At 50.3% G+C, this 24,034-nt stretch overlaps 10 protein-coding genes across 10 annotated transcripts; 2 read left to right on the top strand and 8 right to left on the bottom strand.

The window, feature by feature from the left end:
* Positions 1-724: 724 nt before the first annotated feature.
* N7498_009310 (COPII subunit SEC24) lies at positions 725-4,247 on the bottom strand (the record flags this gene model as incomplete). The annotated part of the gene is made up of 5 exons (XM_058456366.1): positions 725-915; positions 967-1,536; positions 1,618-3,264; positions 3,326-3,992; positions 4,180-4,247. The coding sequence occupies 5 exons, from the start codon at positions 4,245-4,247 to the stop codon at positions 904-906; spliced, it is 2,964 nt and encodes a 987-aa protein (XP_058303265.1). The 3' UTR covers positions 725-903.
* Positions 4,248-4,644: 397 nt separating this feature from the next.
* N7498_009309 (kinesin family protein) lies at positions 4,645-7,178 on the top strand (the record flags this gene model as incomplete). The annotated part of the gene is made up of 3 exons (XM_058456365.1): positions 4,645-5,049; positions 5,116-5,525; positions 5,580-7,178. The coding sequence occupies exons 1-3, from the start codon at positions 4,785-4,787 to the stop codon at positions 7,176-7,178; spliced, it is 2,274 nt and encodes a 757-aa protein (XP_058303264.1). The 5' UTR covers positions 4,645-4,784.
* A 337-nt stretch (positions 7,179-7,515) lies between these two features.
* Positions 7,516-9,048, bottom strand: N7498_009308 (MCT family MFS transporter; the record flags this gene model as incomplete). Its single annotated transcript, XM_058456364.1, has 3 exons — positions 7,516-7,945; positions 8,004-8,694; positions 8,748-9,048. 3 exons carry the CDS (start codon positions 9,046-9,048, stop codon positions 7,516-7,518), a joined length of 1,422 nt encoding a protein of 473 aa, XP_058303263.1.
* Positions 9,049-10,937: 1,889 nt separating this feature from the next.
* Positions 10,938-11,924, bottom strand: N7498_009307 (uncharacterized protein; the record flags this gene model as incomplete). Its single annotated transcript, XM_058456363.1, has 2 exons — positions 10,938-11,415; positions 11,473-11,924. The coding sequence occupies 2 exons, from the start codon at positions 11,922-11,924 to the stop codon at positions 10,938-10,940; spliced, it is 930 nt and encodes a 309-aa protein (XP_058303262.1).
* A 1,344-nt stretch (positions 11,925-13,268) lies between these two features.
* N7498_009306 (alkene reductase) lies at positions 13,269-14,378 on the bottom strand (the record flags this gene model as incomplete). The annotated part of the gene is made up of 1 exon (XM_058456362.1): positions 13,269-14,378. One exon carries the CDS (start codon positions 14,376-14,378, stop codon positions 13,269-13,271), a length of 1,110 nt encoding a protein of 369 aa, XP_058303261.1.
* Positions 14,379-15,036: 658 nt separating this feature from the next.
* On the bottom strand, positions 15,037-16,745 carry N7498_009305 (N-ethylmaleimide reductase; the record flags this gene model as incomplete). The annotated part of the gene is given in 5 exon segments (XM_058456361.1): positions 15,037-15,309; positions 15,402-15,822; positions 15,839-15,957; positions 16,035-16,657; positions 16,718-16,745. The coding sequence occupies 5 exon segments, from the start codon at positions 16,743-16,745 to the stop codon at positions 15,037-15,039; spliced, it is 1,464 nt and encodes a 487-aa protein (XP_058303260.1).
* A 657-nt stretch (positions 16,746-17,402) lies between these two features.
* Positions 17,403-18,086, bottom strand: N7498_009304 (EXPERA domain-containing protein; the record flags this gene model as incomplete). The annotated part of the gene is made up of 2 exons (XM_058456360.1): positions 17,403-17,839; positions 17,891-18,086. The coding sequence occupies 2 exons, from the start codon at positions 18,084-18,086 to the stop codon at positions 17,403-17,405; spliced, it is 633 nt and encodes a 210-aa protein (XP_058303259.1).
* Positions 18,087-18,794: 708 nt separating this feature from the next.
* N7498_009303 (uncharacterized protein) lies at positions 18,795-19,629 on the bottom strand (the record flags this gene model as incomplete). Its single annotated transcript, XM_058456359.1, has 2 exons — positions 18,795-19,570; positions 19,626-19,629. The coding sequence occupies 2 exons, from the start codon at positions 19,627-19,629 to the stop codon at positions 18,795-18,797; spliced, it is 780 nt and encodes a 259-aa protein (XP_058303258.1).
* Positions 19,630-20,594: 965 nt separating this feature from the next.
* N7498_009302 (LysM peptidoglycan-binding domain-containing protein) lies at positions 20,595-22,154 on the bottom strand (the record flags this gene model as incomplete). The annotated part of the gene is made up of 5 exons (XM_058456358.1): positions 20,595-20,842; positions 20,895-21,146; positions 21,198-21,353; positions 21,417-21,538; positions 21,595-22,154. The coding sequence occupies 5 exons, from the start codon at positions 22,152-22,154 to the stop codon at positions 20,595-20,597; spliced, it is 1,338 nt and encodes a 445-aa protein (XP_058303257.1).
* A 1,093-nt stretch (positions 22,155-23,247) lies between these two features.
* Positions 23,248-23,888, top strand: N7498_009301 (fungal specific transcription factor domain-containing protein; the record flags this gene model as incomplete). The annotated part of the gene is made up of 2 exons (XM_058456357.1): positions 23,248-23,297; positions 23,363-23,888. Coding segments are annotated over 2 exons (576 nt in total), but the record flags the coding sequence as incomplete, so codon positions are not given.
* Between the last annotated feature and the right edge of the window lie 146 nt (positions 23,889-24,034).

Raw genomic sequence — 24,034 nt, 5'->3', positions numbered from 1 at the left:
TTGCCGGTTCTAGTGATGTGTTAGTGGAAGAGCCGAGGCGGGGTGAAAGCAGGCCCCGCACCGCCACTCACCAACTCCTCTAGAAATGTCTCGTAATGGAGTGTCTTGGGATAGCTTGGAGGTTGAGGTTGAAGGTTGAAGGTTGAAGTCCAAGGTCGCAAACTGCAGAATGAAGTGGGGAGAGCAGAGAGAACCGGGACTCAGCCACGGGCCGCAAATTGGTGGGGCAGCTACCAGAAAAGAATCAGGGGGTTGAAATGGGACGATTTACGCGCTACTGTCGGAGGTTGAGGGGCAGCATCTCGGTGTAGTAGCCAGGGACCTGAGACTGCTACCAGTTGGGCGACTCCGTGTTTAGGAACCTTGGCTCACCGTCTCCACCGTCCACACGTACGGTATGCGTACCCATCACCTCACTCTCTCTCTCTACACAAGGTTACGAACCAGCCACCAGCGCCAAATGGCCTTATCCATCACGTCTTGCGTGTGCTGGGAAAGGGCGCTACTGTCGAGACTGGTCACAATCACAGTGACTCGTCGACTCCACTGCGATGGACCGTCTCTCCTTCCTGATTGGAGCCGCGCGGCTTCACGGTTTCACCACCGGGGAGGCGTTTGATTGGAGTGCTCAGCGCGTTGATCTCTGTACGGAAAGACACAAAACGGACGTCGATTTTCTGCTACTAGAGCAACATAGATGTCAAAGAACATGCGGGCGTCTATGGCCCTATACAACCCCGTCCCCGTCCCCGTACAACCCCGTGGTCTACTTCCAAAGTCCATGACAGATATCCTGGCCCGGCGTAATGATACAGGCGGGTGCGTGTGAGAAAGTTTGAGAAAAGGAAACGTAGGATTCATGAGAGAATGAAGGTGTACTGGATATACCGACTGCGTCGGACTTTACTGCACGACCTGAACGGCATGTTAGTACGGGGAGTGAGGTGGAGATATGGAAGATCATACCTTCTCCCGCAGAGTACCCATCCATTGCTCCAGACTGGGGCTCTGGTCTGCGCGGTCCTCCACCAGGGTCGACTGTGCCCAGAGGCGCAGCCCGGGCTCGCCGTCTTCGCGCACCACGTACAGATGAGGCACGATCATGCTGCCCACGCCCTTGGACCGGTGGTCGCGGCTCTTCTCGATCACGTTGCGCACGCGCTGGTTGAACTCGTTGTCCACCGCCCGCAGGGTCTGCTTGCCCACCCGTAGTTCGTCCTTGCTGGCCACACCGAACACGTCCACGATGAGCTGCGGCACGGCGTTGTGACCGACCCACAGGAACTGCGTCTGGCCGTCGTCGATGAGATACAGACCGTAGTTGGCAATAGACTTGGACGACAGGTTGATGGCCGGCGGGAGAGTGATCTCACCGGTCTGCTCGTCCGGAATACCTGCATTGTCGGGCATATCGTGGAGAGAGTACATCTTGGGGTAGATGTACTGGATGAGGAGAGGCAGGGGCAGAGTCGAAAGGAGGCAGAGAGCGGCGGACCGCATATCCGTGGGGATCTGCGCGGATTTGCGAAGACCAAGCTATACATCCATGTTAGCAAAATGAGAACTGGTGAGGAATGCCCCAAAAAATATAAGAATAATAAATGGTAAAAGACTTACGTTCTTGATCATCGCGAGGAACAGAACGGGCAGACCACGCATGTTGGCCGGGAACTGCAGGCCACCGCCGCTGACGCTACCGCCAGCAAGCTCCTTGCGGTAGGTGGTCAACAGCTCGATGAGCTTGGCCTGAAGAGCCTCGCGAGCAGGCTCGAGACCGCTGCTCAATGTACGCTCAACGGCCTTGTGGCTGAAGAAGGTGGCCACGGCCTGCTGATCAACCGAGGCATAGATATCCGCCAGGCTGGTGGTAGTGGGCAGTGCCAAAGTAAGCACACGAATGCGACGCTCGCCGTTGCAAGTGGTGTGGAGAACGGCGGCCTGTAGACACACGACCGGCTTCGCAACGGTCTCGTCGATAGCCACCTCGACCACGTATGCCTGGTCACGGGGGAACGCGGGGAAAGCGCAAAGATCGGAGCTGCGGTTGAAGAAGTTTCCGTAGAATGTGCTCATGCGCAGACCGGTGGTTGCGCGCACCCGAAGAACGGCCTCCAATCCAATCTCCGATGACAGATACGCTGAAAATTCTGAAGCAAACTTCATGGCATCTTCTTCCCGGGCGGCATTCCAGCCGGGGTAGAAGTAGGTCTGACCACCGGTATAGCGAGGCAAGTTGCTCAGAGATGCCACATCCTGGTATTGCGAGGAAAAGAGGAACATATCCACGGATACCTGGGCCTTGGAGCATTCGACCGCAAAGCTCTTGTAGAAAGAGTTGGCCGTCTGCAAGAGACTCGACTCCTTGCTCGTGCCCAGCACCTTCTTGTCTTCACGCATGATGAGCGCTCCGTGGCCAATGTTGGGCAGAGAGGCGCTCAGGACAGTCATCTTGCCTCCAACGGGCGAGATCAGCTTGTAACCGGCACGCAGTGCCGAGCCCATGGCACAGCTGTTGTTTTGGGTGTTCTGGAACATCTCTTGCAGCTTGTCGAGGAAGTTCTCAACATTCTCCCGGCATTCGCTCAGTGTCACGAGAAGATCGGTGGGGATGGGCAAGAAGGGCTCGTCGAGATCACTGACAACCAGCATCCGGGCCTCGGAGCTTTCTGACTGATCCCGAGGGATGCTGAAGTAGTGCAGGCTCGAATCCACGGCCATGAAGCCCAGTCTGGTCCGTCGGTCTGCGTTGGGAATACGGTCGAGGCTCTCCTTGATGCAGCGTGCACTGGTAGCCAAAAGACCACTGGCCACGGAGGAGTAGCTAACATCGATCAAGAAGAGGTACACGAGTGGCTGAGGGGGTCGGACCATGTACTCCTGGGGAGCAACAAACTCCACCATGCTATGGTTCAGGTCGGAGCGCAATGAGCGGTCGGCCGGCTTCTGCAGTGTCGAGTCCCAATCGAAGGCCTGGGGCACGTCGTTTGTGAGGTTGCACATGTTGCAACGCCAGCGGTGGCCATGGTCAAGGAAGGTGACGAAGGGATTGATATAAGAGCGGCATCGTCTGCATCGTGAAATAACCTGGTCCGGGATTACGGGAATGGGGTCCTCCTGGTCGTGAAGAGCTCCATAGGGCTGAATCACCAAGGCGAAGGGCAATTTGGACTTCTTGAGAAGAGAGTTATTTGTCGGAACGGCGTTCAAGGTGGACCGCATGTATTTCGGAGGGCAATTGGCATCGGGGGAGGGGTAAACACTGGTCTGTCATTGTATTTATTAGCATTGCCCCTGTCGATGCAAGGCGGGGTCAATCAGCACATACCCCCGGAGGCAGAACAATAGGAGGCGGGGGGTAGTCCAACTCCGCGACGTTAAACGGTTGAGAGATGAGGTCTGTCGGATAGAGTTGGTTGAGCTGGACGTGGCGAGCGGGCTGCACCACGGGCTGCTGTTGGGGCGGGGGCATGTGGTGCGGTTCAGCCATGCCCATTCCACCGAACTGCTGGGTCATTTGCGCAACGTCGGCTGCAGGTTGAGCATAGCCTGCTGCTGCGGGTGCCATCTGGCTGGGGTCGGCGCCATACACCGGTTGTTGATATCCCATGGCTTGGGCTTGGCCTTGTGGCTGCTGGGGGTAGGCACCGTAGGCACCTCCGGCCGTGGGCTGACCACCGAGCGCAGCGTTGGCACCTGACCCAAAGTCAAAGGCCTCGCCAGCATAGGCTCTCTTCTTCTTTCCTCCGGCCGCGGCTGGGACGGGCGCACCATGCGCGGGGACGGGTGACTGTTGCTGCGAAGGATCCGGGGAGTCGTAGCCTGGCTGGCCGTGCCCTTCCTGAGGGGGGGTAACCCCCTTGTGGAGCTGCCATGGAGGTCTTCTGGGGGAGGGTATGTCGCCGGAATTGGATTCCTCAATAGGAAGGGTCGGGGTTGGGGTCAAGTTCGGGGGGAGGTTGAGTCGAGATGGGGGGGCGCGGGTAACAGCTTCGCTAGAACCCCACAGTCAGCTTAGTCGCCAAGAAGTGAATAAGGCGACGGACAGAGCTGTACCGACTCTGATACAAGAACAAGACGGGGAAGAGCGATGCCTCGAGAATAATGGAGGGGGTTCAACGCACGGAGAGGCGGTGATGGGATACTGTGGCCTCTAGGTTAGAGCCGTCCAGCCAATCACACGCGACCGGCCACATGTGAGCTTCGGCTGTGAAGTTCGATGTATAAAGATTGACATCTGATATTTGCATGGTTTCCAGTCTCCCTATATGCTGGCGACAGAGCCATAGTGTGTGGAAATTACATATATACTCGTTAAGAAGGCATATGGTCCATGTGCGAACCAGTTGACTGCTCAGTACACAAGTTGGCCGGTGCCGAACTTGGAATATACACAGTACATCGAGCGGATCTAGGTATACTCCGCTAGACAAAGTTGTATATTTTTCTCACAGATAGAAACAGTTGAATCATATCAAAAGCTGATTTAGTCCAAGGTCATTTCTACTTCAATCTACTCAAGATAAGGTACCATGGTGCTGAGTAGCGCGCTGGAATTCAAGAAGGGTGGTTGCCCTGCCAACAAACCACCACAAGTGTCTTCCGTGAACTCCTCCACCGTACCATCTTCAGTTCAACATCCACCCAAAGGTAGGTAGGTAGGTTTCTTTTCTTTTGTGGGAGGGGGATATTTAATTATATCTTCTCTTTCCTTTTTCGGTCCGTTCGCCATTGTTTCGATCAATCGAGTGTCAGTCGGGAAATCCGTGGATGTGTGAACCGTCACAATGAGTGTCCGGGTCGTTGCGCGTGTTCGACCCCTCCTCAAGACCGAGAGAGAACTCGACGTTATTGTTCGCACCGGCTCCTCTGCCCCTGCCGAGTCCAAGTCACAACAGTCCGTGAATGGCGACCGAAAGCTGGCGGCGCTGAGGGACAGGGACAACGTGGTGCGGATCCCCAATCCTAAGAACGGAGGCGAGGAATACACCTTCCAGTTCAGTGCTGTGTACGATGCGGAGGTGGCACAGCAGGAGTTGTTCGATGCCGAGGGTGAGTGCCGTTTGCCATGGGAGCTTGAGAAATACCCGGTCGATAGCTGATGCTGATCAATTGCAGTCGCGCCCACCATCAAGCACCTTTTCAACGGATTCGACGTCACGATCTTCGCATACGGTGTCACGGGAACTGGAAAAACACACACGATGCGTGGTGGGAAAAGCCTCGCCGACAGAGGTGTCATTCCTCGACTCCTGAGTGGCATCTACCGACGTAGCCGGAAGATTGAGAAAGATACCGACGGCGAAACAACGGTTCAGGTCTCCCTCAGCTACTACGAGATCTATAACGATAAGGTGTATGATCTGTTCGAGCCGCCCGAGAAGCGTACTCTGGCCGGTCTTCCACTGCGTGACAATGGCGGCAAGACTGTCGTTTGTGGTCTGACGGAGAAACCGTGCACAAGCTTGAAAGAATTCGAAGGACTGTACGATCAGGCCAATAATAACCGTTCCACTTCTGCGACTAAGGTAGGTCTCTGATTAAGCTGATAGACACGACGCGCGTTGACAATTATGGCCTAGTTGAATGCCCACTCGTCTCGTTCGCACGCCATCCTCGGTGTCAAGGTTACCGTTTCCTCACCGGACAGCACTCGCATTAGCACTGCTTCCGCCATTGATCTTGCCGGCTCGGAGGACAACCGCCGGACGGAAAATGACAAGGAGCGCATGGTGGAGTCAGCCAGTATCAACAAGAGTCTCTTTGTTCTGGCGCAGTGCGTCGAGGCGATCACAAAGAAGCAGCATCGAATCCCGTACCGCGAGTCCAAGATGACCAGAATTCTTTCGCTGGGACAGAACAATGGACTGACCGTGATGATTCTTAACCTGGCACCGATTCGATCGTACCATCTGGACACCATTAGCTCTTTGAGTGTCGCCAACCGCACCAGGAAGATCGAAGTCCGTGAAGTCGAGAATGACCCGATCTTCAAGGGCCCCGCGAGACCCTCAATGCGGCCATCGTTGGCAGCCTCTCGACAGCCGCTGCGCCCTCTTACAGCTTCTGTCAATGTGAACATGCCCGCCCCTGCTGCAAAGGATCCCGCCAAGAAGGACGAGGAGAAGCCGCTCAAGGCATTCAGTGTTTATTCCGACCGGGCGCAGCCGAAGCCCGTGACGCAGATACGGAAGCCTGAGTCCAAGAGACCGTCCCTCTCCTCTGATGCACCCACTGCACGCTCATTGAAGCCTCGTCAGACGCTCGTTCCGCCCCAACCTCAACTGAGCAACTCGGATCTTTCTGCTGCCAAAATCGAGGAGATGGTTGCAAAGAAGGTCGAGGAGATCTTGGCTGTGCGTGCAGTGAGCGAACAGTCAAGACAGACTCAGGTTCTTGAGCTGAATGATCAGCTCCAGCGGCGGTTGGAGCAACTGGAGCAGCGCATCGAAGGCACCGAAGACGCTCGCGCAGAAGGTCTGTCCTATCTGCTAATGGCCAAGCAGCATCAGGCACGTGGTGAGAACAGCTCCGCATTGAGAATGTACCAGCTGGCACTCCCTCATTTCCCACACAATGAGAAGCTGGCATCCAAGATTGCCGCTTTAAAAGAGCGTGTCGAGGGCAAGTCTCAACCGCGACAGTCTGTCAATGCTGCCTCCCCGCCCTGCAAGGGAAAATTTGGCAGCATGCTTTCACTCAATTTGAAGAAAGATCCCACCCTGACACTGGGCAAACGCCGGGCTGAAGATTCTGATCATGACTACATGGACCAGTCCGCTATGGGTGGATTCTCCGATGACGAGACTGGCTTCCTTGGTGCTTCCCGTCCAAAGCACAAGAAGCGTGCCTCAAACAAGGCCCTTCGTAAGAGCGGAGATGATCTTGCTGCTCTAGACGACTATCAAGATCCGTCCGTTTCACCCCGAACTATCCACCTTTTGTCAATCATCAACTCGCGCGATGTCAGCCAGATAAAGCTTCTCAAGGGCGTCGGCGTCAAGAAGGCCGAGGCAATTGTCGACTGCCTCTGTGAGATGGACCAAGCATCCTCAAACACGGATGTAGATATGGTTTCCGACCAACCTCAATTCCAGGTGGACAGCCTGGCGCAGCTGAGTACATTGAAGGGAGTGGGCATTCGCACAGTTGAGAACATGCGCAATGGAGTCCTGGTCTGATGCATTTACATGACTCGGCTATATACATGGCATTTTCTTGTTTTTCAGTCATGCATCGTTCAGCGACGGTGCTGCGGCGTTTGGATTATAGCTGGGCTTGTTTGGAGTTGGTCAATACCTATTTAGCACTGTTATGCCTTTTCTCCGTGATATGAGGATCTGTAACTTTAGCAATAGTTGTTTCCGATGTTATTTTCTATATCTCACGCCAGCATTGCATTTCTTCGACTTGCTTTTTGTCTACACTGCATTAAATTCATCTCGCTATGCAAATATTTGTATGCACAATCCAGGAAATAGCGTCAAGGGACCCGTGTCCCGCTGATTATCAACATCATTATACTTTGTTCAGCTTGGCTCCTCCAACAACCACTCTTGCTACGACAAACAGCGTCGCTCCAGAAACCATAACCACACCGCTGAAGACCTGCAGCCTCGTGTATGACCCGTGCAGCACGTCAGAGACTAATGCACCACCAATCGGAGTACCAGTCAAAGCGGCGAATGAGATGATCGAAAAGCAAGTACCGTTGCGGACTCCAACCTCGCGCAGGTCGGAGATCTGGGCAATCAGCGCCGGTGCCAGAGAGACGAAGGCACCGGAGCCGAAGCCGTATAGTGCGCTGAACACGATTGCTGGGGCATTGCTGCGAGACGGAAGCCATAGGGCAAGCACGAGAATGCCTGACAGGTAGCTGAAGATGATCATCACATTGTACCGACCGACACGGTCTGCCAGATAGCCTGGAAGGGTACGGCCGAAGATACTGAAATCGGCATGCGTTAGTTACTTCGTCGTCAAAGAAAGCAAAGTCAGAAACTCACCTAGCAGCGTTCAAAATCGGAATAAGATACTGCGACATGTTTTGCGACATGCCATAGCGCTCAGCCTGGGTAATCACGAAAGTGAAAGGCAAGAACATGCCCCAGAAAAAGCAAAAGCACCCGGCAACAGTCAACACAAACTTAATCTCCTTCAGCGGCCTAAAGAAGTTCGAAAAGGAAAACGGCCTCTTGCTCGGCGGCAATCTCGACGCCAATGTCAAGTTCGCAATACCCAGCATGCCCAGAATCAGGAATGCGCAGATCCGCATCGCCCACGGAAATCCAACCTGGGGAATAAGATGCGTCACCATGATAGGGAAGATGACGCCTCCCAGACTCGATCCCGAGGCCATGAGTCCCAATGCGAAGGCGCGGCGCTTCGCAAACCATGTGCTGACTGAGTTCACGCATGCGTTGAAGATGGCGCTTGCTCCGAGTGAGCTGCAGATTCCTTGTGCTAGGATGAATTGGTAGTACTCTGTTGAGAGGGACGCCATCATGAGTCCGAGGACGTGGAAGATTGTGCCGCCGAGTAGGATCCAGCGTGGGCCGTAGCTGTCGAAGAGGGTGCCGAAGATTGGGGCGGCGAAGAACATGACGAATGTCTCCAGTGATGTGATCCAGGTCACCGTGCTGGTTGACATGTTGCTTAATTGGTGGGTTTCGTAGTATGTTTGGAAGACACCGATGCCTGCAATCGTTAGCTTCTCCACCGTGCACGATATGATGTGCTCCAAGGCTTACAGTTAATCCATCCGAAACTAACAAAGAGACCACAGAAACCTCCTAGAACAACTGTCCATGCTTTGATTCCTCCGTCGGGAGGCGGGCCTGGCCCCGGGGGTCCAGAAGGCCCAGCGTCGGATTTCTCAGTGGGTTCCAATTTGGCATCATGTATCTCCGTAGGCTCGGTTATTTTCTGCTGGCCCTTTTCAAGGTCATCGTTCATTTGGTCGCTCATTGCGGGAGTTGAATGATCAGACGGCGCAACGTTTGTGTTCGTGCTGCCGATGGAGGGGGCGTTATGTTCAGTAGTTCCAGTCATTTTGATTGATTTCTCTCCTGCTCGAGACAAAAGAGTTTCCGGCTTATAGGTGATATCAGACTGGGCTCACTAGCTAAGACGAATGGTATTAGATTCTGTTATTGACCCGGGCGCTACTCCAAGGAAATAAATAGGCGGCTTTGTGATCAGGGGAATCGCGACCAAACGAAGACATGGACAGAGCAAGGAAGTATCAGGTAGATTCGAGATCGAGTTGTAAACTTGCCTGTCAAATGACTCGTGCAAACGGCGGTGCAGCAATGAACCGTCGGGGAGAAACTCTAACACAATTCGTTTGTTCCACCCTGTGAATCAATCTTTGCTTCGTTTCGACCCTAGGGTATTAATCACAGATCCTGCCACTATTTCAGGTATAGAAACCTAGGTAAAGGAAAGAGAGTCTATAAAGGAAGAAAAAGATTTATTAAGAATCAAAAAGCAGCGGTCGCGTCTTCGGCATCGCGCCTGTCTAAACTCCGAGCTTTGGGCTCGCTTTTTTTTTGGCGTATCTAACCGGAAAGAGAAATGAATCGGCGCCGGCCCAAAGACGTCTATGGTAGTTTAGGACCAGTAATCCGTCTCCACCCCGTATCGACTCCGGCCTTTTAGCCGTGAGGGTGTTGCACTCCGCGGGTGCTCCAGTGCTCTATGGACGGGCCTATCGCGATTATCGGCATGATGGCGGCGGCTCTTGTGATTGATTACGGAGATTATCCAAAGGCCGCTCGGATATACTGCATTAGGCCGAACACCGAGGCCGGTGGTTCGGCGGTCTAGTGGCTCGGACTACTGTAGAAGCCTCGTGTGTTTCGGATATTTCATATCTGATTCCTCGAGTCAGAGCAGCGGGTATTTAAGTGTCTGCGCAAACGTGTAGCTTCTTGCAGCTACCTGGGCCATAGGCGGGCCGAATGTCGGAGCCCCTGAGATCCCCACCTCGATTTCATTTCATGTTTGGAATAAATGATTCGTAAGCTTTCGGTTCTCTCGACCCCTGGTCATAGCTGCAGCTGTCCAGCATGAGTCATGTATCTTTGAAAGATTAACGTACTACTACTATGTATATGGAAATTAGGCCTTGAAACACTCTTGGCTCCATAAAACACCAGGGGAAAATTTAGACATCAATTGGTTTTGTAGTGTAATGGTCATCACTGCGGATTCTGATTCCGCCAATCCCGGTTCGATCCCGGGCAAGACCTTTTATCTTCCTTTCTTTCTTTTAACTGAAAGAAAGAAAGATATTTTTGCTTTTCGATCATGGATTGAATTTTTTGTCTACGGTAGGCAGACGCATTTTGTGCGTGTTCAAAATCAGGTTCGCACGTCCGATGAACTATGCATAGTTCACATAGAGGACCGGATCGAGATGCACCTGGGCAGGTGCAATGGAAATATAAATTGACAGCCTGACTGCTTGATCAAGCGGCCCAAACAAAACTTTCCAACCTCGGAACGTGAATGTAAATAATGTAGCTAGTAAGTAACGTCGATAAAGTATACTGGGCCTCGACATTATTATGTACCCAAGTCTTCCTAAAAGAGGAACTATGAGAGAATCGATTACCTTCACACTACGCATGTGAGCATGGTTCCTAAACCAACGGCACAAGTTCTCAAGGCTTCTACTAACGTGTAACGTCTTTTTTTACAAGGATAAGGATCTTCTACTCCATGTTCCAGGGGCACTCATCGCCCTCAAATTCATGTTTGCTCTTCCTATGGTTCTTGTTTAGAAGGCAATATACCTTGGCGTCTCGGAATTCCTTTCCTTATCCGCTGCGAAATACAGAGGCGACTATTATCGCGTTCCATGTCGGAAACATGAGATGTCATTTCAAAACCCTAATCACGGAATGTTTTCTCACTATACATTTAGCTCCTGTATTTTAAAATGGGAAAATAATGGCAGCACCCAGTGCAGCCGAAGCAAGAGAAATGCCAAAAACGGCACCAAATCCACTCCAGCTTGACGCCCGCGGCCCTGATCTCGCGGCAGCATTTGAGGTAGAAGCAGCAGTACCCGTAGCCGTAGACTCCCTCGTAGCTGTAGCCGTAGCCGTATTCGAACCAGTGGCCTGAACGTCATTCTCACGGTGGATAAGTGTCACCCCGGTAATATAGCGGATGGGCGTATAGTATTCGGCAAAGCCGTCGCCGGGAGTCCAAGACTCAGAGTGTGTCACAAGGCTCATACCGGTAGTCAAGGTCGTGACGATCTCCTCGGTCTTGGTACCATCGGTTGTATAAATTGAAGTGGAGCTGCCGATGGCGCTGATAGAGCTCTCGTAGACGTCGCAAACCTGCGTGGGGGTGTACGAGGGGACCGTGGTGAAGCATCCACCTGCGATCTCTGCTGTGTAGCCGCTAGAATATGTATTAGTATCATGAAGTTAGAGCTTGTCTATCAACGGACAGATATACCTTGGGCAACAGAGCGCAACAGTCTCGCTGGGTTGCAAATTTTTCGCCAACAGAGTGGGTATGTAGTCGTAGGACAAGTACAGAGCCCGGTCACTCGCACCGAAGCTCATCACTCCTGATGTCGTATAAGGCTTGTTACCATCGCGCGCGGCTTGTCCAACCGTTTCCCAACCGGAGGGACAGTATAGACCCGGTGAGTAGTAGTTCCCAACGGAAGCCCTCCAGCCATCCGAAGTCACCGAAGGCGTGGCAGTAGCGGAAGGCACACAGTCTGAAAACCATGTCGTTTCACATTGTACATTGTACGTAAGGTAAGGTAAGCCATCCGAGTCGATGGTTCCAAGGAAGATTCTGTCCGTGGCCGAGCAGCTCGGCGCGGGAGTATAGGTTGTCGTGAGGGGGCCATAGTTGTAGAAGGTCCAGGAACCGCCGCCGGCTGAAAGGGTAGTCATGCTTCCAGTCAATGAAATTTACTTAACAGGGAAAATAGGTTGTTCAAATCGACGTGGTGTAAAAACGCAGCAGTAAATTGAAAGGGCTCTATTTTAACGGAGGAACCTATGACCATGTTAAATAGACAATCTTCCTTCGGTAGTGGGAAAGCAGCACCATCCAATAACCACCTCAAAGCCCAGGCCAAGGCCCCAGAGGATTCTTAGTCGAACACTGAGTTCAACCAAGGCCGTTCAAATGAGGTTTTAATGGCCTCGCTTCTCGGCGCGCAATCTCCGCCCCACGCGCTACCAGCTTGGCAGGGACGAAATCACTCTCGACTTTCACCGGAAAGCATGCTAGTATTGAAATTGGTTAGTGATGTCTCTCAGGGTCACATCATGAACCCTTGGCTTGTTTACCTCCAATTTGAGAGTTCTGGCACCTGCCTGGAACCCCCGGACCTCTGCATACTATTATCACGAACACTTATTATTTTAACACCGTGTAGGAGGCATAATAGTAGAAAGATAGAGAAAAATAAATGCTCTAGACTTCTTTGCGGCAGGCTCCAAGTTCCGAAAGACCTGGATCTGGACACCGAATGGCCTAGGTTAGTTCAACCACTGGTTCAGGCCCCGGGACACGAAGGGTCTGGGTGCGCAAGACTCCAGCGCTCGGACGTGATTCTTCTGGTAATAGGCGAGTCGCATAAAAAGGGGGGAGGCTCAGCTAATGCCTGTCCTAAAGGATGGAGGAGAACCTTGGACCAGAGAGAATTCATAGCCTCGCCTTCCGCCTAGCTCTATCGGGAGAATCTTTAGAGTAGAGGAATAATACACGTGTCCTCTTATGAGAAATTTTCTCGCAGGATCATCTATATCGATGCCTTGCTAAAATCCTACGTTTAAGTATTCTGGATTTACTTTCCGGCGCCTGTGACTGAAGCCCATAAGGCCCAAATTTCGAGGCTAAAAGGCATTCGTGAACCGGCCCGAGGAATTAATGCTTAGGATTTTTATAACAAGAGACGTCAGCTTTATCTTCCTACAAAGATGTGGGCCACCAACATAAAATTTGTGCATAGCCAGGAAGCTCAGTTGATGCCGTGGCCACAATTCTAACGAAATGCAGAAGCGGCCGAGTATAGGCATTGTGGGAAATATTCCATGGCTGGTAATCCCATGGTCGGCGGAAAACCCCTACTGGAGAGGTCCGGTGAGCTTCTAGAAGAAGTAGGACCCATGGAATGGAGGGAAGAGTTTGTTGATTTCAAGCCAATCACTTATGTCTGAATATCTCGCTTTTTTGGTTTGAAATTTTACGACTAAACTGTGTCTAGTCTATGTATCTTCATCACCTAGTCAACGAAACATTTCTTGCCTGCCTGTCAGATATTCCTTGCTGAATGGGTAATCCGAATAGCCTGCCACAGACTCGGAGACATAAAATGTCTCCCTGTTGTATGCACTGAGCTCCAGGCCATTCTTCATTCTGTACACCATGTCCGGATTGGAAATAAAATATCGGCCAAATATGACCATGATGTCCTTGTCCGGATACTTTTCATTCACAAGTATCTGGGCCTCCTGTGGCGTATATCCACCTGCAACAAGAAGAGGTCCATTCCAGAGAGCGAACGCAAAATCCAGTCTGTCGTGGCCATCGTAGTCCACAGCACCGGAGATCCGTGACTCTACGAGGTGAAGATATGCGATATCTGACTGTCTGGCCTTCTTGATAACATCCGTAAATTGTGGAATCGGATCCTTCATTCTCATGCCCTGGAACCTACTCCAGGGGCTGAGACGGAGCCCGACACACTGAGCACCGATGGCGTTGGCAACAGACCTGATCACGTTGTCAAGAAGGCGTGATCTGTTCTCCACACTGCCACCGTACTCATCATGGCGTATATTGCTGACATCTTGAATGAATTGGTCGAGGAGGTAGCCATTAGCACCGTGAATTTCGACTCCATCGAATCCGGCCGCGACGGCGTTCCTGGAAGCGTTCACAAAGTCCTGAACTATCTGCTCGACTTCCTTGATGACCATAGCCCGGGGAACCGCAGCGCCTTCTTCCATCGGAATGGCACTAGGCGCTACGATCTCGAACCCCTCCTGTTTGGCCAAGTCGACATCCGCAGCACGACCCATCGCGAACAGCTGACAAAATATGTAGCATCCTTTGCTATGAACTTCGTCTGTGATGGTTTTCCAGGCAGCGATTTGGTCTTCGCGCCATAATCCTGGTGCATGGGGGAAGCCACCACAGGTTGCCGATATAAAGGTTCCCTCAGTGATGATCAAGGTGCTGGGTACGGCGGCTCTTTGGCTATAGTATTCCTTCATCAAGAATGTAGGTACTCGGTCGAAAGTCGCTCGGAGACGAGTCAGTGGAGCCATCCCGATGCGGTGCTTCACTTCCATATCGCCTATCATAAGGGGCTTGAAAAGACGCGATTGAGACATAGTCAAAAATCTCGGAATGCTGGATCCCGAGTATGGTAGAACGATGGATATTTCGATACCTTGAAATCGGGGATATCCAAGTATTTGTACTCATCGTTCAGTGGAGAGCCTACCGTAGTCGTCGGATAAATGTAATAGAATTATTCTTTGCAAAGGGAAGGAGGATACTTCCCAAAAAGGAAAAGAGATACTTCCAATTAAGGAAAAGCCAATAAACGTTGCTATGTCTGGGTATGGCTTTTCGTATTCGGCCAATCATTTTTCCCCCAGAAGAGGTTAGTGGGGCAAAGGTCTGGTCTTGTCCTGAGCTAAGATTCGTGTCATCGCAGCAGTCAGCGGCAGATTACAAATAGAGTGGTGGATTGTCACAGCCTCGGGGGCGTTCACGTCATTGTTGATAACCGGCGTATTAAATAGCTTAACACCTTGGTTGTTCTTGTCATACGTCTGGCCTTGGGAATAACTAAATCTACCAGCCCTAGAGTTTTCTCATGATGTCCATAAAAGTACATACAGCGAAGCATATTCATTTCATGCTAAGAACCTCCCATAGCTAGCAAGACAAGCTGTCGATTGTGTAGCTTGCAAGGCTGAAGATATTCTCACATGACAACTGGAATACAACATAGCCATCAGACAAGATCTGTATTCAAGTAGTCTAAACCACAATTTCTTCCCAGAATGCTTTAACCTGTGACAAAAATGCCTTATCTGACCAAATGAACTGCTTTAGAATCGCAAGTAGCTCTGGCAATGATGTATACAACCCTCTGAGCCTGGTTCTGCGGTTTAAATGCAATAGTGCCACGTATCCCGATCGTATAATTCCCATGGGCGCAAAAGCCCCGCCAATGTGTAAGAGCCAAACTAGCAAGCCAGGCTGACCGTCCCATATGATATCGTCGTTTGCTTGTTGAAGCTTACCTAGTAGCTGTAATGAAAGGTGGGACTGACCTCCAAAATCAGCGAAACCTACTACAAGACCAAGTTATGATAGAGAACAGAGTCCGTGCGTGGACTTACAGGTATAGTCGAAGCACGCCAAATTTTGCAGCGCAGCATAGTCGAGCATAGATATGCCGCTAGATGGCAACACTCCGCAACAAGTGAGCAAGTTGGTAAGCTCATCAGCCTAGACTGGATGGATGCCTGGTGATTGTCAATATGTGCCATCGATATTGCATCTTCTCTAGAAAACAAGGCAGAGTCTCGGATGCATTGCAATGCAGCGACATCTTTGAGCACCTCAACGAAATCTCGGTCCAGTAAATAGGACTGGGATTGGAATCCAGGTGGCAGGATGAAGTAACTCGGGGAGAAGGGGTCTCTTCTCCACTGAAGCTCGGAAAAAGTTGTGTGATCAACAACTCGGCTCGACCCCGTCATGACCGAGGCATTCAAGTCGGACCTGTCAAGTATCGTAAGGATAAGCTGCCATGGAACGCTGCATAGTCGCTTACCAGAAGATGGCACGTTTGATACCGTCACTCAAGTACACACCCGTTCTTCGACATACGTCAAGAAGCTGTTTTATTGCCCCCATGTGAAGTTGGACTTGGCGTGGCAATCCAAGCCGAGCCTGTATCATTCAATGGTCAGCTTGTCTGGCTGCACTTCTGACAAATATCTCAATAGTTAAGAGAGATTTATACGGACCTCTATGCCGGCGAGTAGCAGAATGGCCCCTAGCGTCGGTACTTTTGTGGCTTTGTTCGGAGAACTCATTCTTTGACGAATAGAGCTCAGAGCCTCACCCTGGTACCGGATACACTCTCTGTCAATGCTTCCAGCAGTGGTCGCATATGCATATGTGAGCATAATGGCACTCAGAAGGGCGTGGTCATCTAGCCCTTCCCGAAGAACCGAGCGAAAGTTCTGAAGCACAAGCTCGTCTGAAACACTAAAGATCGGCTTCGTAGCATATCGGGTCTTGTCTGGATCATTTCGTGTCAGCCTTCCTTGGCTACTTTTGAGATTTGCGAGGATCTTACGTCGATTAAACAATGCCTGCAGTCTGGGCGATTCTGCAGCAAGCATTTGGAACGGATCGGATGGGTCTGCGGACAGGAAGTTTGGTGGCATGATAAGAGCTTGGTCTTGCTTTCTTTTGCTCGCGCGTCGGCTAATATCCTCTAGAGATACTGCATGGAAATTCAAACCCGACTTTTGCTGAAGCTTTCGTTTGTTCTGAATGCCCCGCGCTACAGCGTGTGATCGGCCCAAACGTCTCGTCGTAAGGTCATCCGAACTTTGAGTGGAAATGAAATGAAATTGGCCATCTGGAAAAGAAACATGAACATCAAGACATGGAGTCTCAGCGCGATGAGGCTTCGCCGTACCTGGATTGAGTTTATTGTGTTCGGCCATTAACGCGACACGGTTCTCGGAGTGTGACGGGTAATGGTTTCAATTAAAATGTGTGCGTGTATTCTTCAGCGTTCATAGCGTCTTTATATATGAAAATCCAATGAAGTGGACAAAAATATACGTTTTTCGACCCTGCCGTCGATGAGGGTGGTGGATTACAAATCCGAATTATATCCGACCCTGGAGTCAGGACTTAACACCTTAAAGTCTTATAGGTGTTGATGGTTATTATGCTGATAGTTGTTATGTTGACGGTTGTTACGATGACTATTGTTACGTTGACGATTGTTGTGTTGACGGTCGTAAAATGTTGATTGATGTTGATGGTGACGAGGTTGATGACTGACCGAGCGGCGGAATTGAACGGTCTGGCGGCTGACCGGGGGATTTTCTTCCAGCCACTTCACCCGCATGAACTAAGCATGTCTTGACCCTAGGGTTCGAGAAACAATCGAAGAGTGTAGGTGGTGACACCAGTTTTGGGACGTACTGTAGCATGACAAATCTATACAACTATTTTGATCCATAGCTTTCTATTCACTCTTTGTTGCCTTTCCATCAGCAGCCTTTGCTGACCCATTTCCTTCAGAGACCGCCAAAGCAGCAAACGCCTTCTTGCTCGCGCACAGACTGGTGTAGATCAAAACTAATAAAGAGTTAGGAAAATGACCTGTTATAAGCATTGTGAAACTCACGGAGCGGAATCGCAATCCAAAAGGCATTACAAAGCACAAAGTATCCCCAGAAAATCGCAGCTTCGGGCCGCGAGTACTCAAGGCCGAGGATATAGTTGTCAAAAAGACACGTCGCGTAGTAGAGAATATCACCATAGAGCTGACCGAGAGATACAATAGCTTGTAGTGGATACCGTAGAGGATGGCTGGTCATGATCATGCCTGCAAGAACGAATGACAGAGGTCCCCAGAAGGCAGCAGTGACGGTCTCCATGCATAAAACGAAGGCGTCCTGTGTTTGATACCGGGAGTCCGAAAGCGAGTATTCTTTCCAAAGCTGTCCAAATAGGTCCTGCATGCTTGGCATGCGCCTGAAATTGTAGGCGAAATATCCTTCGAAGAAGAGATGGATGCATCCGCCTAGTTAGGTTGTTAATATCGAGTGATCCCAGAGCGATTTGGGCATCCTACATAAGACAAACCACATGATGGTCCATAGATCATGGGTTGATATCTTCGGGTGAACTTTCATCACGAGTAGGTAGGTCACTAGAAAGATAGCGGCGCATCCTGAGGCGAAGAGCGATACTAGAGTCAGGGTATCCCACTCATTGGCTATATACCCCACGATTTCGAGGTCGATTGGATAGTAGGGATGTGCAGCCATGCCTGCTACTTTTGATGCTTTGAGATTTTGAAGATTTGGACGAACGGGCAGTTTGCGAAGGCCGTAATCAACGAAGAGAATGTGCAGCTACGTAGGTCACGTGGCAAAGAAAAAGGGGCTGGTTGGGTCCGCTGTTAATGGGGGTCACAGCTGGCTGGGACCCAAAAGTTGGTTGGGACCCAGAAAATCCTGAGTCCCAGCCAGGTGCGGGAGTTGAGTGGGACCCAGGATCCAGGATTAGTCATGATTTCTCTGGGTCGTGCTCAACTTTTTTTGGGTCGCGCTCAGCTGGAACCCGCGCCCGCTGTTAATGTTAGAACGAACAGCCATGCATACCGATGTGGGAATCCTATTAAGCTAATCCTAATTAGGATATAGAGGCCTAAGAAACCAAGTACGAGGGGTTGGTAGTATCAATTCCTTATAACTGATAAGTCCTAGATAGACTATAACTAATTTAGAGACTATATTGTCGATTTCTAAGCTGTGTATTTATCGTATAAAATAGCTAGGATAATTTATAGCCACGAGGTTAGCTAGTGGGCAGGCGCCTGCTGCATCTGCATCTTCTTCATGGTCTCTGCCCCCGCGAACGAATACTTACACTTCATACGCACTTGCTCAACGTAGTGATACATGATCAAGGGAAACGGTATGCAAACCAATGTCATGAAAGCTGGGATGCTGGACGCCCAATGGATACCTAAATTATGATACATCTGTGTTGTGAACAGAGGGAACACGGCGCGCGCCGATGATAGAACGGAAGATAGCGGCCGCTGCCAGAACCGAGGCGGCGTAGATTGTGTAGGCGTCAAGGTAGTTCATGATTGGCAAGAGTACAAGCACGCAGCCGAAGCCAAAGGGCGAGGACAGGACGATGCTGACGGACCAGTGAATACTGGGATAATTGGTCCAGGCAAAGGCAAACATGCCAATTAGGAGGGCGACAGCGCCGACGATGGCGGGTGGCAAGTGGGATTCGGCTGTCGAGGTTTTAGATAGGAACAGCTTCATATACCGGGTGTTGTTGTCCCAGATGGCATAAATCAATCCAAAGATAATTCCCACGGTAATTCCTAGAAATGACAGGCCTCCGACGCCCTCGCTCCAGCCGCGGTCTTCGTTGTACACGATCGGCATAGCGCCCATGAACATGTAGACTGTGGAATAGACAATAGCTATGTAAACCGACGCCACCAAGACAATGGGTTCCAGGAAAAGGAAAACCCAGGGTCGGAACAGGGCTCGCTGGAAAACTTCAGAAGGTTTTTTCTTGCCCTGACCTTTTTCAAGGACACTAATATAAGCCTTGCCATCAGCCTTGGACAATCGACTCGCCTTCTTTTGCAGCAATACCGGACCGTATGTCTCTGGAACAAAGACGACACCCAGAATGCCGATTATTACAATGAAGATCACACACACTCCTTGTACCCACCTCCAGCCGACATTTTCGGAAATAAATCCCCCAGCCACGGGGCCTAGGACTGGTCCAAGGAATGGCGCGACACACTTTTTTTTCTACGGTAGGCAAACGCATTTTGTGCGTGCTCAAAATCAGGTTATGAGGTCCGATGAACTATCCATAGTCCACATTAGACTGCGAAATTGCGGTCTTGGTTAGTAAAGTGATAATCAAGACCAAGACCGTCATTTCGCAGTCAACTAAACCCGTATTGTGGTTAACCGTTAGTTAACTGCACTAGTATAATTCTTGTAGATCTTGCCTATTATAACCACTTATACGAACTTTATACGGAGATAGCTAACACACTCTAGGTTTTAGGGAATTGATACAGCCAACCCCCCCCCCCTCCCCCCTCTCTGCCTGCCTGATCTCTTAGGCCAAAGTACCTAAATAAGCTTAGACTAATAAATATATCACCGCTTTTCTCACCGTCCCTAACTCTCTCCTTTATCTCTCTTTCTACTATAGCCTCCCTATCTCTTAGGCTTCTCCTGCTATCGTGGGCGACGTATTTGGTGCGCCCACTTGTACACGGTCAAGGGTGAGGAGGGCAGGGAGGTCGTGGAGAGCAGGGTCTTATGGGGCTTGGGCGCGCGGTCGGAGATTGCAGCGTGGTTAAGGGATATGCTGAATAACCATTATGGAGGCTTGTGGTTAGGCGCTGAAAGATATAGTAAAAAAGGAAAAGAGAGCGATGTAATAGGATAAAAGCCCTGGCTTTTACTACATAAACCAGAATTAAAAATCTCTGCAGCTAAGAAAACTGACACTTCAAAACCTAGGGGGATGAAAGACAGGGTGCCTAAGAAATCAGGCAGGGTTGGTAGGAGGAGGGGGGTTGGTAGTATCAATTCCCTATAAATTTTGCGAAACTTTTGCTGCGTCACTGTAACACGGCTTACACCGCCACAGTCTGAGAAATACGTGACATCTTCTGGTAATGCCGTGATGAGGGAACTCATGGTTGGCAAATAGGTACGTGAAATGGCATTTCACGACGGTTCCAATTGCCCCCTATGTTTTTTCAGCTTGATAAGCTACACTGCAACGCAGACATAGACGTTCAACTCCAAATTTTTGCAATCAGAGCCCACAGCTGGGTTCCATTTAAGGAAGTCCGCCGCGCTGATGTTATGATCTGTCTCGACCTTGTCACAAGTATCTCCGCCTTGGACTTTATAGTACTGAGTGCAGTCAGATGAAATACCACTTTGCACTGGCGAAGGCACTGATCCAATTGCTGTCGGCGTTGCGATGGTAGTGGTCAGAGTTGATGTAGTAGATCCTGTAGGACATTAGGTCCAGCAATTTTCCTTGGCTAAGAGAAGAGACTATACCCGTAAGACCAACACAGACGTAGACGTTTAGCTGTAAATTCGCACAATCAGATCCCACGGCGGGATTCCACTCAAGGAAATCGGTTGCACTGATGCTCCTGTCTTTCTCAACAGAATCACATGTGTCTCCACTCTGAACTTTGTAATACTTGATGCAAGTTGATGCAATACCACTTTGAACGGGTGATGGCACGGGTATGGTTTCTGTCCCAGTTGTCTTTGCGGTGCTAGTGGTCGGAGATGTCGTGGATCCTATCATAGTTAGGTCGTGTAATGGCTCTTGACCAAGAAAAGCGAACATACCAGAAACACCAACACACACTTCAGTCTTAAGCCATAAGCTATTGCATTTAGACCCAGTAGCGGGATTCCAAGAGTAAAATTGAGCCGCAGTAATCCCAAATTCCGAAAGAATCGAGCCACAGGTATCGTTATCGTCGACATAGTGCCATTTGTTGCCTGTGTCGAATCCGTAAGAATGAAGAACGGATTCCAAGAATATAAATGTAGCAAATGACTTACAATTAAGAGCGACTCCACTTTGTGTTGGGAAGGCAGACGATGAAACTAATGGAGTGGTCGAGCTGGCTGCTTGTACGCAGACATAGTCACCCACAACCAGTCCCTTGCATCCCAAAATAGCTCTATTAATGTTAGTTCGCCCTGGAACTTAGCCAAGGAAAGATAGTTTGATACTCACGGGTTCCAACTGTAGAACTGAGCGAGAGTGAAGTCCATGTACTGATCTTGAATACTATAGCAAGTATCGCCATTCTGCACCAAGTGGTACAGAATGCAGTTACTTGTAAGTCCAGTTTGAACCGGTGCGGCGGTGCCATTGTATGTGATTGTCCCAGCTGGAGTAGCATATGTGGCTGATGGAGCCGCTGAAGTCGCGGAACCAGCAGGACCGTAGACGCAGTAACTAAATCCAGGGACCATCTTACACCCCGAGCTTGTTTGCAACATTGGATTCTGGATATATATTGGTGAGCATGCTGCAAAATGTGGAATGGAGAGCAGAGAGTAAGGAATCACCCATTTTTCGAACTGCGCCTCAGATATACCAAAGAATTCTGCAACCGTCTCACAAGTGTCCCCAAGCTGGATATTGTTTGCCCAATAGTCACAGTCCGTGGTAACATTGGGGTCTGTCTGTCCGGTTGCTGTAGGACCGTTTTTCCATCCTCCTTGGCCGGCGCACACTGCAGTCACTGCACCAAACAGAAGAAGGGAATGACTGAGAACATGGGACTTCATGATCGGTTTTAAGAAGGGGACTTTAGATAAAGAAGACTTAAACCGCAGGCAATTCAGAGGCCAACACAGACATTAAGTTTTGGAAAGCTAGCGATGCTCCTTATAAGATAAAAGGTCAGGAACATTGCAAAATTCTTCCTTATGCTTCAACGAGGCCCCTATTTGAAGTGGCAAGAATCCACTCCGAAGAAAGATGCAGCTAGATGAATACTCCGTAATTTTCATTCAAATACATCACTATCCGTTCGAACACCGTTTGACTGTAAGAAAGCCAAATTTCAGTATAGCATCACTGCTGTAAATATTACCTTAGGCTGTGATTGAACAAGTTCGGTCGCAGTTTTCCGAACCCCCACCACGCTTATGTGCAGGTACCCTTCTGTTCCTTCGGGTATCGCCCCTTTTTGGCCCCCATGTCTCAGTTTCTTGAGGTGGAGCTTAGATTGCCTACTACGCATGTGGGGCTCTAGTGCATGTGACTTCCGTACATTGGGCACCTGCCGAGTCCATTCTTTGGAAACCCGGGTCCCTCAAGCTTGTGCAGTGCCTAATGCTGATGAACCGATACCTCCACTGCACCAACAACCAGGATAAGACGTGGATGACCGCCGGACTGGCAATGCGAATTGCATAAACCGTGTGTTGCCATCTCCCGGAAACGCCTTCAGCGAAGGACACTGACAAGGACAGGCAGCTGAAACAGAAGGTGTGGGCGAGCTGTGTTGCTCTAGATCGGTAAGCCCTATGACCGTGATTTTTAAACCCTGTGGCTCTCGCCGATGCCCATGGGTGTAGATGCGTGTCCTGGTCACTTGGGAGGACATCGGCACTGGCATTAGTCCCCTCACCCATAGATGGCTGTCAACAAGATGGTAGAAATGCGGAGAATCTTCGCTGGGAATTGGAGCTTCACGAAATTGGCAATCAGATTTAACTGGCGCAGATATAGACTCGAAGTAGTCTATCGGTTAGATCTGGCGCGCAGGGCCTGTGTCAACAGGACGAATACCAAACCGCGGCAGTCCACCTCGACGCACGCCTCAATGGATGGGAGAATAGCCTTTCAAGTGACTGGCAATTACAAAACCTTAAAATGGTGGTCGATAGGACATCTCGAGCGGAGCGATACTTGTTTCATCTTCGGTATACAACCGTTCTCATTCCCCAGGATCGTCAGGCTCCATCTATACTGATACCAGTGTCCCTAGTTTCCTCCACTCTCGAATCTTCCTCTTCAGACCCATGCTCTCCCGCTTCTACTCGAGGAAATCCGACCCCCAGTCAACATCCGCCAAACCCCTAAGCCTAAGCGATCGCCTTCTCAGACAATGTGCCGGAATGTGCATCGAGGCTGCACAAAAAGTAACATCCCTAATCATCGGATCACTAGAGCCAGACGAATCTATTGGTATTCTTCCCTGGTGGATTCGAATCTACTATCTCCACATCGCGGGAGCCATCTTCCTTGCAGCCATGTTCGAAACGGACCTTTTTACAGACTCGGTTTCTCGATCTTGGCATGATGTCCTGTCGGGTCTCCGTGCACATGTGCACCTGAGCACATACGTTCAGCAGTGTATTTATACGATTATGCAGACGGCGTGTTCTACTCTGGATGGGGGTAAGCAGCTGGCGGAGGAGACATCGGGGTGTTGCTTTGATGATATCTTTCAAGATATCAGGTTTGATTTTGATAACTTTCTCTTTGGGACGGAGGATTTCGTTGATGGGTTGGGTTAGTGGCCAGGCAGTGCAGTTGTCCATCCAGAAGAATTACCGAGAATATATCTCCATGGCTAACTATGTATAAGGGGACGCTGCAGCCGAACAAAGAAAAGTAAGGATTGATTTGAATGGCAGAGCTGAGAACCAAAGATGCC

This window comes from Penicillium cinerascens (assembly GCF_028974065.1).
Source record: "Penicillium cinerascens strain IBT 15544 chromosome Unknown scaffold_4_segment0_segment1, whole genome shotgun sequence".
In the NCBI taxonomy this organism is placed as follows: domain Eukaryota; kingdom Fungi; phylum Ascomycota; class Eurotiomycetes; order Eurotiales; family Aspergillaceae; genus Penicillium; species Penicillium cinerascens.
The sequence above is the reverse complement of the archived record's forward strand: the minus strand, read 5'-3'. Positions and strand labels throughout refer to the sequence as shown.